General features: G+C 40.9%; 1 protein-coding gene across 2 annotated transcripts in view; it reads left to right on the forward strand.

Annotated features, from left to right (window-relative positions):
* Positions 1-414: 414 nt before the first annotated feature.
* NPSR1 (neuropeptide S receptor 1) overlaps positions 415-15,699 on the forward strand; it is a 221,313-nt gene continuing 206,028 nt past the window's right edge. For both annotated transcript variants that reach the window (XM_004045301.4, XM_004045300.5), the window contains exon 1: positions 415-561. In XM_004045301.4, coding sequence (XP_004045349.2) covers positions 415-561 — 147 coding nt within the window. The remainder of the gene's footprint in view (positions 562-15,699) is intronic.

The raw sequence follows: 15,699 nt of genomic DNA on the forward strand, positions 1-15,699 counted from the left end.
ATTCATGCACCTACTGATTAGTCCAAATTCCTGTATTGTTGAAGCTGGAGCAGAAGTGGGGGTCCACTGTGGAAGTAAGGAAAAGCACAGCAGAACAGGGGTCTCATCCAGGGAGCCATGTCGATGGCTATGGGGAGCTCCACCTTGCTCTTGGGGTGGGGCCCTGGCCCTGGGTGGGACTGTGGGGTGATGAGGGTTGTGCTATGCTGGCTACCTGGTGGTAATTGCCAAGGAGAGAGCAGCACGTAGATCCTCCCTGTCATCAGGCAGAGCTCTTCAGTGAGGTGGGCTCAGGGAGGGCTCTGTGCCTCTGTTCAGCAGAGCTGCAGCTGCTGCCCAGCTCTCAGGAGGCAAGCTGGACTCCCTCACTCAGCTGCAGGAGCAGGGACAGTGAGGCTCAACCCCGCCTGAGCCATGCCAGCCAACTTCACAGAGGGCAGCTTCGATTCCAGTGGGACCGGGCAGACGCTGGATTCTTCCCCAGTGGCTTGCACTGAAACAGTGACTTTTACTGAAGTGGTGGAAGGAAAGGAATGGGGTTCCTTCTACTACTCCTTTAAGGTAAGTTTCTTGCCTGCGACTCTGAACACTGACTTATAACAATGAGACTGCTGGAACTTAAGAGTGTCAATTGAAGTATCATAGCCAGTATCGTGAATGAGTGTTGTTTATTTTCTTTACTAAAAAGGATTTTTAAAAGTCTGAAGTGCTAAAGCAACAAGCTTTAGTGTGCAGAGACCTAGATTGTAGTTTCTTAGGAATACAGGTGGCGTTTTTCTTTCTGATGCTGCTGGAAATGTGTGAATCATGAGTAACATTTATGAGTGGATGATTTTTACTTTCCCCCTTTCCTTAGGTGAAAGCACTTTTAATTAATCCTATAGCAGTACTTGAAATGTCTGTTTCTAGTAGGGGTTAGAGCTATGAGTTTTTTGCTAGGAACACCAGAGATGCGGAAAGCTCACAATCCCCACGACAGTGACTGATATGATGAGAAACAACATTGAATAAGGCAGGAAGGACGACACTTTCTTTGATGATCCTTTTCATTAAACATCAGTGAGAAATATATTTCTTTGAGGGTAGTTGATGATGCCACCATTTGCAACAAATTACCTCCTAGAACAAATGAAAGACAGAGAGTTTGGTGAGTTTCACCTTCAAAGTATCCAAGGGCCACACTGAGGAAGGATCTTCATTAAGCTAATACTGTATTGTTTCTTATTCTGCAACAAGATCTTGTGGACAGAAATGAACCACACATTTGGGAAAAGAACAGTTTCCTGCTTATTGCCTCAGAATGCTGGGTCATCAGGTTATTTCACACCTGTCTAATGATATGTTTAGTCATTGCAATAATTCACAGGTCTCAAACTGGTCCTTTCCACTGAAGAAAAAATTACTTCAAAAAGATTCTAGTTGTTGCTTTGTTGGGTTTTGTTGTTGTTGTTGTTGTTGTTAATCCTCCGTATGTTCTTGAAATGATTTGGTTTTTACGCAATGAGGTAGCATTACTGTAACATCCACCTCCCTACTGGAAGTTCACTTCTTTTGCAAATATTCAGAATAAAACTTTCAGCAGGGTGCCGTCCCAGGAGTCAGACTTAAACTTCCAGGGCCCTAATGATCCCGCAGCAAAGCAGAATCTGAGCAAACCACTCCTCCACTGGCTTCAGTGAAACCCTGTCCCTCGGAATCAGCTCCTAATGCATATGCACATACGCAGCCCAGCTGCACAGCTCCACGATGTAGCTTAGAAAGTAAAATTAGAGTTTGTTGCCACTTAATGTCGACTGAATAATCCCTTTTATGAAATCAGCCTGCAGACCCAGAGAGTCTGTCTTGGCAGGCTTTGTGCACCCAGGAAGCACAGGACTCCACTCAGTATTGCTGCCTGTGTAGCCTCTTTGATATTCTTAGAACATGACAGAAAGCAGAATGAAGAGAGGCCCTCCATTGCAAAGGGAATAAAATCAGCAATAAGGTGGTTATTCTGATACTCAGGCAAGAATCAATCTCAGCTGAAATCTCATTTGCCATTTTTTGAATATAGCACCTACAGGGATATTTGGAATATGTGAAGAAACAAATCCCACCTTGCTCTCTATGAGTGTTTGTCCTCTCTATCCTAGCAACATCATCGCCAGACACTAACGAGAATCACAGCATCTCTAGCTGATTCCTATTGATATGTTTGCAGCAAAACGGCTGGACCACTGGACAAGGAGAAAAGCAGAAAGACAGGAATTGTGTTTGGCCAGGAGCTTAGAATGCTCAGATTCATTATTTGAGAGATATGTGTATTGACTAAAACCCTGTGATTTTTAGTTACAAAGTGATTACTGGTGGTATTTGTGAGAACTTAGCTTACATTTCTTAGTGTAACTTTTTTTCTATGATCCCCTTTGAGCACAAGCAATTTTAATGCATTGTTGATACAGAAATAGTTCTGATGCAAGCCCTTGTTCACTGCAATTCATTTTATCTGACATACTTCTAGAGAAGAAATTCAAAACCATGCCCCCTTTACTGTCTCCCAGATGTATCCCTTTAATCCCCATTGCCTTCATCAAAAGCAGTAAAAAAATAGCATGAAAATAAAAATAGCAGCAGCAGTAAAAGTCACAGAAATAACAGCAACAACCATACATCTCATTTACTTTGGGCATTCTTGGTGCCAAGAGTCGTAGCAAGACTCACTTAGCAAGTGACTTCTGTGAAGTATCTCATTTAATTCTCACAATCCATGGTGTATCTTTCCTTCCGGACCTGCCTTCCATCTTCATCTGTTTATCTCAATTTTACCCAGTCTATAAAGCTCAGCTTGGGTTGCTTCCTCCATGAAGCCCTCCTTGACTCATCCCTCCCTGAGCTTCATTAGTGTCACGGACTGTACCTCTCTTCTTGCCACTTCATGCAGCTCTGTCTTAAACTGCTATTTCCATATGTGTTGGCTGAATGTGTTACCGTCCTCAAGCTCCTTGAGTAAAATGAATGCCTTATATTTGTTTCATATTTTCTCCCAGGACCTACCACTATGTTAGTCATACTCAATAAACATTGACTGCATAAACAAATTGTGATGTGTTTTTTCTTCCAATTACCAACATTTTGTCAAATAAGCAACAGAAAGCATGTATTCCCTGTGACAGAGGTGGGTGGGGGCTCTCATTAACCAAGTTTCCACCCATCAGCCCCTATCCTGCCTGGTCTCTATACTCACCCAGGTCCCTTTCTGCAAGCATGTTCAGCTTGTCCCTATTCCATTTCTAAGCCAATGAGACCAAAGTCGGTTCTAGATTCCAGTGGGTGGGGTATGGAATTAGCTGAGGCACCATGAGCTGGTACCAAGCACCTGGTCCAGCCCTGGGGAATCCATCTCTATGGCATGGCAGCCTTACCTAGTCTCAGCTGTCTTGCTCCATCCACTTACCTAGGCTCCTGACTTCGTTTCCCATCTCACATTCTAGTTCTTATCCTCTGAACCCCAAAGCTCTTTCGGGAGGAGACAAAGCACCCCGTCTGGATCTTACTGGCACTTCCTTCACAGGCTTAGAGTCTGTTCCTTCCTCCCACCTCCACCCTTGAATTCTGGCTTCTGCTCCCACCACTCTAACCTACTCTACCTTCCTAAGCATGTGAGGCTCTTGGAAATGAGCAGGGAGGTCTGGGCTGGGTTCACCCATCCCATCTTCCACCATGGGCCTTGTGTAACTAACCCTACGTGGTCTTGGGTTCAAGATTCTCAGCTCAGACCCTGGCTCCCTTCACAGTTTCCAGTTCTGCGTGCTTTTAACATCACATCCAGCTCACCTCTTCAAGACCTAGGTCTTGGCACTAACGAATTATATGCGTTTCAAGAATCTACCAGAAGTTTTCAAGGGGAAATGGGAACCAGCTCATCAGAAAATAAATGAGGTATCTGAATATAAGGCTGTCCAAATGCAAAACAAATACAAAACTCTTCACACAGAAAGCCCTTAATTTTGCTGGTGAATTCACCAGCAATGTTTCCTGAATCTCTGATACTTAATGAGAAACCTAATTAGAAGTAACTGGGAGGGAGACCTGTCTTGATTAGTGAATTACCTAAATTATAAAATAATGTAAATGAAACTTAGTTTTATTACTCATAGGTGAGCACAGAAACATGAACTAAGACTGCTAAATATCACCTAACAACAATCTTTTATTGCGCCTCCTTCGGTGGATAGTTACAAGTGATACACAATTAGTCTAACTATTGTTTATATGTAAATGGTTGCTTCTAAGTGCTTGAGGGTGATTTGACACAGTTTGTTCTCTTTGTTTGTACACCCTCCCTGCCACGCTGCCTTACTGTTAATTTTCTTAATACACTCTTCCTCCATTAATATAACAAAAGCAAATTTCAACTCAACGCATGTCCCAATTATCTCACGCTATGCTTTTGCAAGGGAGCTCAAATTAAGAAGTTTAAGTAGACCATGCTTGTTGTCACTACATTTCAGTTGACAACTCATTTCTAAGACCTTCTTCTACCTATCAAGTACTGGCATTTTCACCTGTGACTGTCATCTCAACAGCTCACACCTTTCCAGGGCTTGCTGTTCTCCCTTCCTGCCCTGGCCCCAGGACAGTGTCAGGGATGTCCTTCCTGGAATCCAGAATCCCTCATGTCCCAACCCCCAAATGTATCTCCTGCAATTTGTAACAAGAGGTCTTGCATTTACATCATGCATTTTTTATTCTTTTCTAATTAGTCTCGCTCAGTATGTTCAATCTGAGTTTCTACAGTTGAATACTGTGGCTGCTCCTAAGGGAATTACTACCAGTTTTGCTCGGTTAAATCATTATTAAACATATTATTCCTTCCTGCCAGTTCTGCTACCCAGACCTAGTGCTCTGCTTTCCAATCCCTGACCCTGGGTAAACTCTACTGTGCAGTGTGTCCAATTTCACTTCACACAAATGAGAAAGGCTGAGGATGGCACGCAATTTCCAAACTATAGACGCTAGTATTTGAAAAGGAAATCTTCCTCAGCTAAATTTCTCTTTGCATTACTAATACATTTGATGGCAGGAAGCATAATCTTAGCTAATTCAGAATAAACCTAGTCATTGCAGAGCTTTTCAGCCCAGGAAGAGTTTTCACATTTTCTGGCTTCGGGAAGGCATCTAACTCCAGGGGCAGTGCTTCTGTAGTGCATTTCTCTCTCTCTCTGTCTCTCTGTCTCTCTGTCTGTGTGTGTGTGTGTGTGTATGTGTGTGTGTGTTGGGTGGGGAGTGGGGGTAGGGGATGGAAGTTGAAGAGAGTCTGATCTACTGAGGGATCTGAGCAAGTTGGCATCAGCTGAAACAAGACCTGTCTGTCCCTCAGATGTGGTCATCCTTGTTCTGGACTTTCATCTGGGTTCCCATCCGACCCGTGTCAGGCCCACACTGCTTTCTGGGGTAATGTCCCTTGGCCACATTCTCTCCTGGTACAGGGTGCTTGAATGCCTGTCTCTCAATCCCAGCGATAATTTCTGCCTCCTTCCTAAGAATAGAAAGTTTGACTGCTACCAACTTTGGGCTGCAGAAAACAAAATGGAGCATCTCTGGCCCTCTCTCATCCCACATAGCCACCTACGCTATACAACTTCCACCTCATGATAGATGGGAAAATCTGGGAGACTGTACTTCCCTGGTCCCTACACAGTAAGTGGACCTCAGCGCCCTTCCAATCCTGTGCTCCCCAAATGTAGCAAATGTTCTCTCTTCCTCCGCTTTTTCCTGCTAACCCTTGGAGGGGGGCAATCCAATACCCTCTTGTCATTGTCTCAGTTGCCTCGCATCTCCCCGGCATCTGACACCACTGCTGCGCCATCAAACTCTTCCATCACCCTCAGCGACCCCCCTGTCATGGGGAAATTGATGACACAGTGTTCCTCCGAATTTATTATTCCAGGCTCTCTGTTCTGAATGCTCAAAAGTCACACCCTCTTGCAACAGAAAAACCCATTTCTCTTCCAGCTGTTTAAGATATCCTCACTGAGGTATTTTGAAAGCCCAGTGCTGACTTGTTTCTCTCCGTCTGCACTGATAGAGTAAAGAGTGCAGTCTGAGGACAGTGGGGCTGCCTGGGCTGGTGGACAGTGTATCAAAGAAGTGGAAAGAAGCACATCCATTCATGCTTGACAATGTCATTCTGTCATCCTTGAAATAATTTCCTGTTGATGAAGTAAGAATGTTTCAAGCCATGCACTCAGGTAGATAAGAAATCTAACACTATTTTTCTTAAGTAAACTGAGCTTCTCTCTGGACCTCTCAGTCCCCCAAGTAAACTCAGGCTTTTGAGCTTTCTCCATCATTTCAATGAGGCAGTGTGGCTCAGAGAGCAGGCTTTAGAGCCAGACTTCTGGGGTCAAATCCCAGTGCCACACCACCTAGCAGAGTGACTTTGGGCACTTTACTTCCACCGGTGTCTCAGTTTCCTCATCCAACAAACAAAGCTAATAATTGCATGTCCTGTAGAGAGTTGTTGTGAATAGTTAAGTGAGAGAATGCTTGTATAGCCTTAAAGAATAGCAAGCGGCCCCCAGGAGTGTTCATTATTCATAATTAGAGTCCCAGGAATTCGTCATTCCACTCTTTTCTCAAGACAACTACTGAGAGGTGAGGAGGCAGCATTAGCTGTAAGGAAGAAGTTTCGGAAGATGCTGAGAGAGACCACTGCAGGTGGAAGCACTTCAGGACAGCTTTGATATGCAGTTGGTCCTCAAACAATGGTCATGAATTAAGCTGTTTCTTTTCTTTTTTTAAAAAAAAAAAAAATGAGACCATGAAAATGTAGAATAAGATATAGATATAGAGGGAAAATTTCCATTTCTTACTTTGTCATCCTGATATTATGTCTAGCTATTATCTAAGCAAACTTAATGGCCCACTACATGAAAGGCTATTTGCAGAAAGAGCAAATTATGCCCTATCTGGAGAAAGAAAGAAATGGCTTCTTCTCTGGTGTGAAGATTTTCCAGGCCACAGATGGCAAAATCACCCAAGGTCATGAGGAAGTTGTAAGGAATAATCAAGGTTCTTGTTTTCCCACTTAGGCAATATTGATGGCTGCCTAAAAATGATAGATCTATTACTCTTGTCAGCACTTTACAGTTTGCAATATGATTTCACAATATCACCTTTGAACCTCCCATCAGCTCTAGGGGGATTTAAAATAGCATTCTTTGAGCAGATATGAAACTAAAGTCTGAGAGAAGTTAAAGGTGTAAACTTCCTAAAAGTTAAGATACGGTAAAAATAAAATAAGAAAGAAAAGAAAGTGAATTCTGAGCTGATTTTGGTCTGGATAAGTTAAGCTCTCCAACAGTAAAAAACAAACCCTAAATCTCCATGGTTTAACACACCAGAGGTTTATTGTTCCCTCATATCACAGTAGCAAACAGGTCAACTTGTAGCTACACCTTCTAGAACAAGTGGCTTCCAGGGGTGATGGTAAACTTTCTCTTGCTGGCTTTGGCCTGAAATGACACATGACTTTGACTGAATTCCATTGGCAAGAATTAATTACCTCGATAGGCAACAGAAACGCCCCCAGGGTCGAGGGTATAATGCATGGCTTTAAAGACTTGATCCTTACCTTCTGGCAGATAAAACCCAAATCCTTGGGCCTGGCCTACTGGCCTTTCACATTCTGACCCAATCACCTTCTCTACTCCTCTCTTCACATCCTGGACCACGTTGTATTGACTGTCTTACCAAAGTCTGAGGATACAGGGTCCTGTTTACCTTTTCTGGATATGCCTTTCTCACACCTTTTTCTTCTGATATCATGCTAACCTCAATTGCCTTCTCTTCTGGGAAGGCTTCAGAATTGTTCAGTAGTCCAGCATCATCACATCACTACCCTTCCGCTCCTAAAGCACTTAGAATCTCTGTGCAATATGGTTCCTCTCTTGACATGAATGTTCACCTACATACACACACATGCATGCACACACACACCCATGAGCACATACACATGGACACATACAAATACACAGTGACAGACACACATGCCCACACACACACAGACTAGATGTCAGGTATTTAGGGACACCTTTAGATCCTACTATTCCTAGTACAGTGACTGACACACAGCAGATAAAAGGTCAATAAATATTTTGTTGAGTGAAAGAGTATATCAAGAAATAATCTGTAAAACAAGTTTACTGCTAATATCTCAATAAGTTCATGTGAATGAATTTGGGTAGATAAAGTCTTAATCCTTATTCACCAACCATTTGGCTTGAATTTATAGGTGTCATAATTTGGGAGGGATTCGTGACATCACAGTAAGCCATGTTCTATATTATTTAGTACTGATGAGGAATAATGATGATGCTATCAGATTTTGGGAAAAATCAGTAGGATTGGTGAGTAGAGGCACTACACAAGCCTGGAAAAGGGAAAGGAAAAGAGAACAGGTTTCTGTAACCCAGGATGCCATTTGGTTGAAACAATACTTAGTTTCAACCTCCTTCTCACTTTCCCAGCTAAGTACTCACTCCCCTAGTCTCCCTTGCAGTTAAAGGTAGCACAGTTTGGGAAGCTTAATTGGAAGTCTCTGAGATTTCTAATAAAGATTTTTCCTTTTCTGATGAAAATGGAAAGATATTGCTGGCATTCTGATGTCCCCCCGACTTGAATTCAGACACAATGCATGGAGCCGCAGCAGCCATTTTGTGACCACAGGAAAAAAAAGCCAAGGGAATCTTAGCAAACTGAGTTCAGCAGCAACATATCTTCAGATTTCTTATTATATGAAAAAAAATAAATCTTTGTTTAAGCCATTGCTAAGCTGAATACTTTCCTAATTGATATAAATACTAAGTGTAATACGACATTGACAGTATTGAAGCCAAGATCTTAAAACGTGGCCCCCAGAGAGTCAAGCAGACATTGCATTATTACACATTTGGAGGGTACAGAGGCTGGCTCTGCCCATGGTTTTTGTCTTGTTATTATCTACTTTACAAAGAGATTGAATAGATTCTTACAAAAACTGATTCAGACTAGATTGTATGGTTTTGAGTAACCAAGAAAGTAAAAGTTTCTCCCCCTCCTCAAAGAAAAGGGCCTTACATTTTTCAAATGATTCTCTACATTCCAGATAATAACAATGCCATTCACTTATATAATTTTATGAAAAAATACTAAAACCATTCTGAAAACATCAGCTCAAAAAACTACCCAAAACATTTGCTCATTTTTTCATGATGGCTCAATAAGAAGATTTTTTTATTCTCCTCCAAAAAGCATAAGGAATCACATCCTTTCCTGACAGCTTAAAACATCCAAGCAAAATGTGAGCTGGAGCCATGGGCTCTGGATCTGGCAGGCAGGTGTGGACCCTCAGCACACCACAGGGCTGCTCTAGCCCCAGGCATTTCTGCCCTGGGTACAGAACAATAACCACCATCCCTGCCTGGATGGTGAAGTAGGAATGGAGCCAGTTCTCATGTGGGAGGAAGAGTTTTGAGAGACAGGAGAAAGGGGGGTAGTCATGGAGGAGTTCTGCTTACTAATCCGTGACAATCCTCTCCAAGCCCAGAGAAGGTGGGAGGTAGGGGAGGACCGATGTTCTTCCCCATCAAAGGCCAGCCTCCTAGACTCTCCATTCATCCAGCTTCTTCACCCTCCTGGCCTCTCCACTTTCCCCGCCTTTCCACTTACTCAGATCCTCCACCTTTCCAGACACTCCATCCTCAAAGACTCTCCACCCACCCAGGCTAGTCATGCATTGCTGAAGATAAATAAAAAAGAAACTTCCTGGGACTCTTTCCTCCTTCTAAAGACAGGAGTAGGTGGTTGGAAAGGAATAAGATGCAATCATAACTTTGACAAGACTCACAAGAACCCTCATGAAGATTCCCTGCCCTCTCACAAGCCTCTCTTTTCCCAGCCTTAACTGCTTGCCCTCATCCTTACCAGGGCATTCAGCTTGGACTTTGCATGCTCAGTTTTTAAAAAACATTTCTGTCTCCCCCTTTCTCACCATCCCTCTTTTATCTCATCAGAACTTCTTTCTTCAATAAACTGATTCCAAGTATTAGCAAAAAAAACCATTCTAAGTAAAAGAGTTCTGAGTTCCATCCCTCAAGTGTCTCTTCTTATAACCCCCCTAACATATGTTAGGGGGTTTAATATTAATGTAAAATAAACTCCTACTCCTCATGCCCTCTGGACAGAGTCTAAAGGGTTCTTGGAGTTCCTTAAAGAAGCCAAAACTCTTTTGCTGGGCTACAGCCACGATTCACCCAGGCCTCTGAATCAGACCCAAGATATCCCCACAGCACTCAGAATTTCATTCACATACAGATACTGAACGAAGGTGTTCACACAAGGAGCATTATTCACAAGTCATAATTTAATAAAAAATGACAGGGAATATTGTGAGTGCTCAAATGCAGGTTTCTCATCTTTCACCTATTATTGTAGACTCTAACCCTTGGCAACACAGAGCAACCCATGCAGATAGAAGATATTCTTTTGGCTAAGAATACATTTATTCCCTTTCCAATGTATTTAGTCCCTTTTCAGGATTTTTGGTCTAGGTTAAGATGAAAATGCAAAGAGTATTCAAGAACACAGAAACTATCAGCCTAAAATAAAACTTAGAATAATGTAATGAATGCAATTCTATCAGGCCACTCAGTCTTTTCTATTGATCATTTCATTCATTAATCAGGTTAAGCAAGCTTATGCTGAGGAAACAAATAACTGGATATTCTCAGTGGGTTAAAATCATAATATTTTAATGTTTGTTTCCTACTCATGTCCCATGTCCATCACAGGTTAACAAGGGGACTCCGTGTATTGCAATCTCTCAGGGAACCAGTTGATGGAAGCCCCATGTCAACAAAGGCTTCCATAATACTGAAGTCAGAAGAGCAAGAGCTAGAGAGATACAGAGTAACGAACCTTGCCCTGGCTCTCATAAGCTTCTGCCCAGAAATAACACATATGACTTCCACTCACTATTCATTGGCCAAAGTAAGTTCATGGTCACTTCTGGTATCAGTGGAGCAGAGAAATGTAATCCCCCTGCTGGGAAAGGCAGGGAATCTTGGTGCTCAGTAATGTCTAATGCAACTCCTAAAGCTCTGAGACAGGCATTATCCCCTTTGATTTAGAGAGAAGAAAAGTGAGGCTCTGAGAAGATAAGTTCACATAACAGTTAATAATCCAAAAATTTTAACCCAGATACTGGTTAAAATTATAACCCAGATAAGGCGCATCCTCTTTCCACCATATCAGAACTTCCCAAAGGTTGTTCCACAGAACTCTAATTATGAGAGTTCTTAAGCAGTTGTCAGGGGAATGTGAAATAAAGAATTTTGGAAGCACCACATATTATACACCATTATATACTTAGAGGATGCATTCACCATTTAACTCTCTGAGAAGTCTTACAGTAAGGAAACTTGTTTATGGTGGCTCACGCCTGTAATCCCAGCACTTTGGGAGATCAAGGCGGGTGGATCATTTGAGGTCAGGAGTTTGAGACCAGCCTGGCCAACATGATAAAACCCCATCTCTACTAAAACTACAAAAATTAGCCGGGCGTGGTGGCAGGTGCCTGCAGTCCCAGCCACTCAGGAGGCTGAGGCAGGAGAATTGCTTGAACCCGGGAGGCAGAGGATGCAGTGAGCCAAGATCGCACCACTGCACTCCAGCCTGGGCGACAGAGCGAGACTCTGTTTCAAAAAAAAAAAAAAAAAAAAAAGAAAGAAAAGAAACTTGTTTAATTCTTTAATATGCATTTTCCAGTCTATTTGACCACAGAGCATTACAATACTACCTCTAATAATGACCACTGGCACACACTTCAGAAAACACTCTGTTATATGTTTTCCTGAAAGAGCCTACCAGACAACCAAACAGAACTAGCTCTTTGAGCAGATGAGGCCCGGAGAAGTAAAGTGACCTTCCCAAGGTTACATAGCTGGTAGATGGTAGAGTCAGGACAAGAACTGCAATCTCTAACTATCCAAGTTGGAGCTTCTGCTCAGCTGTTGAGAGGATCGTGAAAAAACGAGAGTGTTTTATAAACTGGAAAGTGCTATTCGAATTTAAGATAGCATTAATTCTCTAGGCGAAGCATTACTGAAATATATAGAATACATGGAAGGACATGCGGTGCTTCAAGATAGGAAGATTAAATTTGGTGAAGATGTCAATTCTCCCCAAATTAGCATATAATGTTTGAAATAATTTTAATCAAAACTTCAATGTGATTGTCTTAAATTGATTAAATAATTTGAAATTTTTATTTAAAAAATAGGTGAGAAAAGCTCAGAAATTTGAACACAAACAACTATGGGGAAGAAAGATGTTTCCCTATTAGTTATTAATAAATGTATATCCACAGTAAGCAAAATATTACAGAACTAGCAAAATAATTGACAGATGGATCAATAACAAGAAATAGTTTGCCCTGAAAATAAAGTCCTGGTACATATATGAACTTAATGTTACAAAGAAACTACCACAATTAGTAAAAAAGGAACTAGTATTTTTGCAACAAAAGTAGTGGGTGAATAATGGTTCTTATATAAAGTTGTAAATCTCAGCTAGATTGCGGAACTAAATTTTTACAAAATAGCTAGAAAAATTATATAATGATGACACTAATTTTAGGACTAGCAAGCATTATTCAAGCCTAAAAACAAAAATTTAAAGGGAAACAACAAACTAAGAAAATTATTTGCAATAAAAATAAATATATAATATTATAGCTAATAGTATATACATTAATTATATAAAAATATAACATGGTTAAAGTCCTTAATATGTAAAGAGCCCTTGAGGGACAATAAATAATATTTCTAATGGAAAAGTGGGCATGGGAAATAAAAACAATTTTAGATTAAATATAGAGTTAAAAGAATGTGTGAAAAAATATTGTTTATTAGTGGTCTGAACAATACAAACTCAATAATTCATCATAATATGAGATATATCAAATAAAGATCAAAGGAAAATAATATATAAAGCACAGAACAGTTCCGTAAAACTGTTTGTGGGAGAGCAAATCAGAACAACTTAACCCAATTTTTCTGGAGAACAATTGAGTAATATACAGCAAACTTAAATGATGTATTCAGACATTGCTTAGTAATTCTACTTGTAGGATTATACCATAAATATACTAAAGAAACATTCAAAGACAGAAACAAAGACTGCATTAAGTTGTTTTATTAAAAAGTAAGTTTCTAGCAATGGAATAATAAAATTGTGATATAACCATAGAATGGAATATTAAGGAATATTATGCAACTATAATAACCATTTCTCTTTGTGCAATGTTAAAGGTTTTTAAAAGCACAATAAATATAACATATTTCAAGTTTTATATACACTCATAAAATATAGAAGAAACAAATACCAAGATGGAAAAGTAAGAAATTCTCTCTGAAAGTCACTTTGCAGATGATTTTTATTTTATCTTTGTGTAAAAGCTTACTGTATTTTCTAGAGTGAGCACATATTATATTTATTATTCTAAACAACAAAATAACCATGTAAGATACACCATGCCACCTCTGAAATAAATTGTGTGCATTGTATTTCCATGACAGTAAATAGGAAGAATCTATTTACTCTGCAGAAGCCCAGAAATGAACCCAAGCAAGCGAGGCTTGCATGACCCAGAGAGCACATTAAGGGATCCAGAAATGCAGGCAAGGGAACAAGACAGCCAATGAAAACCAAGGCAGATGACTGGCTGTATGAATTGAGTGCACACCAACTCATTAGCCTTTTACATTTTGCTACCCAACCACCCAACTTAGCTGCACAGAAAACACAGCTTGCAAGAGTAGCAATTCCAGACTCTGTAGCAGGAATCCTTCTGCTGAGCCTCTCTCATGCCCCCTCCCCTACTCTTCTCATCTCCCAGGATGTTCAGCTCCATTCCCTGGTCCTTACGTCTGCTTCTGCCCATCCATGTGTTCGCTCCTCCTGGTTTCTTTTGGCTACTTGATTTTGAGCCTCCCGGATGGATTTTAAATACCAGGTCCAAGCCAAAGTGGGCCCCCAGGGGAAAGTTTCTCAGACACTTTCCCTTTTTATTAGCACCTCCAGAACAGAAAACAAATTCCTGAAGGTTTATTATTTTAATTACGTGGATCATCAGGAATAATACATTCTGGGTATTTTTATTATATAGTAATTACTTTGGTTCCTATGACATTGTAGAGATTTGGACTTAATTTGCTCAAATGTTAGTTTTCCATATTTCAAGAGTCTAGAGCTTAAATAGCAATTTAAATGTTAATCTCAGTTCTTGTTATATAGCTGACATTTCATTCGTTTATTCAGCAAATATTAATTACTCATGGACTTGAAGCCCAGTGGGTTTCCAAATGATTTCTAACATCTGTGGTTTGCTATATTATGGGAATTCAGATGGAATCTCAGAATTTAATTGTTTCAAAGCTTTCAATACATGCTATTAGTGGTTAATTTGGAAGTCCTCTTGCGATCCAAGAACAAATTGCAAGAAGAGATTCACATTAAAATGATTGCAGAACATTGGCATTTCTGTTTCTGGTGAAATTCAAGGATTCACCAGTAACCAGAAAACTGAATTCGAAAGTAACGCAAATGCAGTCCCACATGCCAAGCCCTCATCGAAATGAGAACGTTTAGGATGTGGGAGATTAACATTGTTAATAAAGCATGATCTACGGCCCACGGTACTGATGATAAAAACTCCAAACCAATGACTATGTCTTTCTGGTCAGAGTAGAAATGACTAATGCAGTTATTCAACATGTCCTGGAGACTAAACTAAGAAATCAATGTCAGGCAGTAATCCAGAGTCTACTGAATCACTTTCCTGTACAGTCCCAGTCTGAAGGTGCTAGTATTACATTCTGTCACTTGTAATCATGGTGTTGAGAGGTAAGGCAAAGGCAATTCAGGTGAAGACAACTGAGGAAGATCGCAGATGGACAAGAATCTCTCCTCCTGACAGCAGATTCTTCTAACTCCGAACAATGACACAGGCCCTAGACCTTGTCCCATTATTGAAACAACTGGCTTTCAGACCGAGCTCCAGCTTGCTCATTGTAAACCTTTCTCTGCTGTTACTACCTCAAAAGTGCCTGAATGGCCACTATCTGTCCTCACTAACCTGCAGTTCTCACTCTCTGCCTTCACTTACGCTGTTGCCTGGCACCCTACTTCTTAGCTTGGCTACTTCTATTCATTGTTTCAGACTCAGCTCACATAACAGTCTCTCTAGGCTATACCTGCTGACCAACCATGACCAGCCCCTCCCCAGGTTCTATTACATGTTCCTTATTTGGGTTTCTACAACATCTTTATCATAGAAGTTCACATTGAAAATTCTGGTTGACGTACCTGCCTCCACCATCAGACTATAAGCTCCTTGTCTTCGCCTCCCTTTTATCCCCAAAGTATGTTGAACTTTGATACTAGATTCTCAGAAATGTTTATGGAATTTGGTTGTACAGATTACAAACCAGTATAATCATGTCTCCAGCTCCATGATTTTCAGGAGAGTTTCCCACTTCCGGCCTGAGTGTCATTTCTACACCAACATGTAAGCCAAGGCTCTCTCCTCTGGATAAATGCCTTTCCCTCTGCCATACTACATGGGAGTTCACAGAATGACTCTCAGTTCACAATTACTTGGAACAATCGTGGTCCACA

Source organism: Gorilla gorilla, chromosome 6 (genome assembly GCF_029281585.2).
Source record: "Gorilla gorilla gorilla isolate KB3781 chromosome 6, NHGRI_mGorGor1-v2.1_pri, whole genome shotgun sequence".
Classification (NCBI taxonomy): domain Eukaryota; kingdom Metazoa; phylum Chordata; class Mammalia; order Primates; family Hominidae; genus Gorilla; species Gorilla gorilla.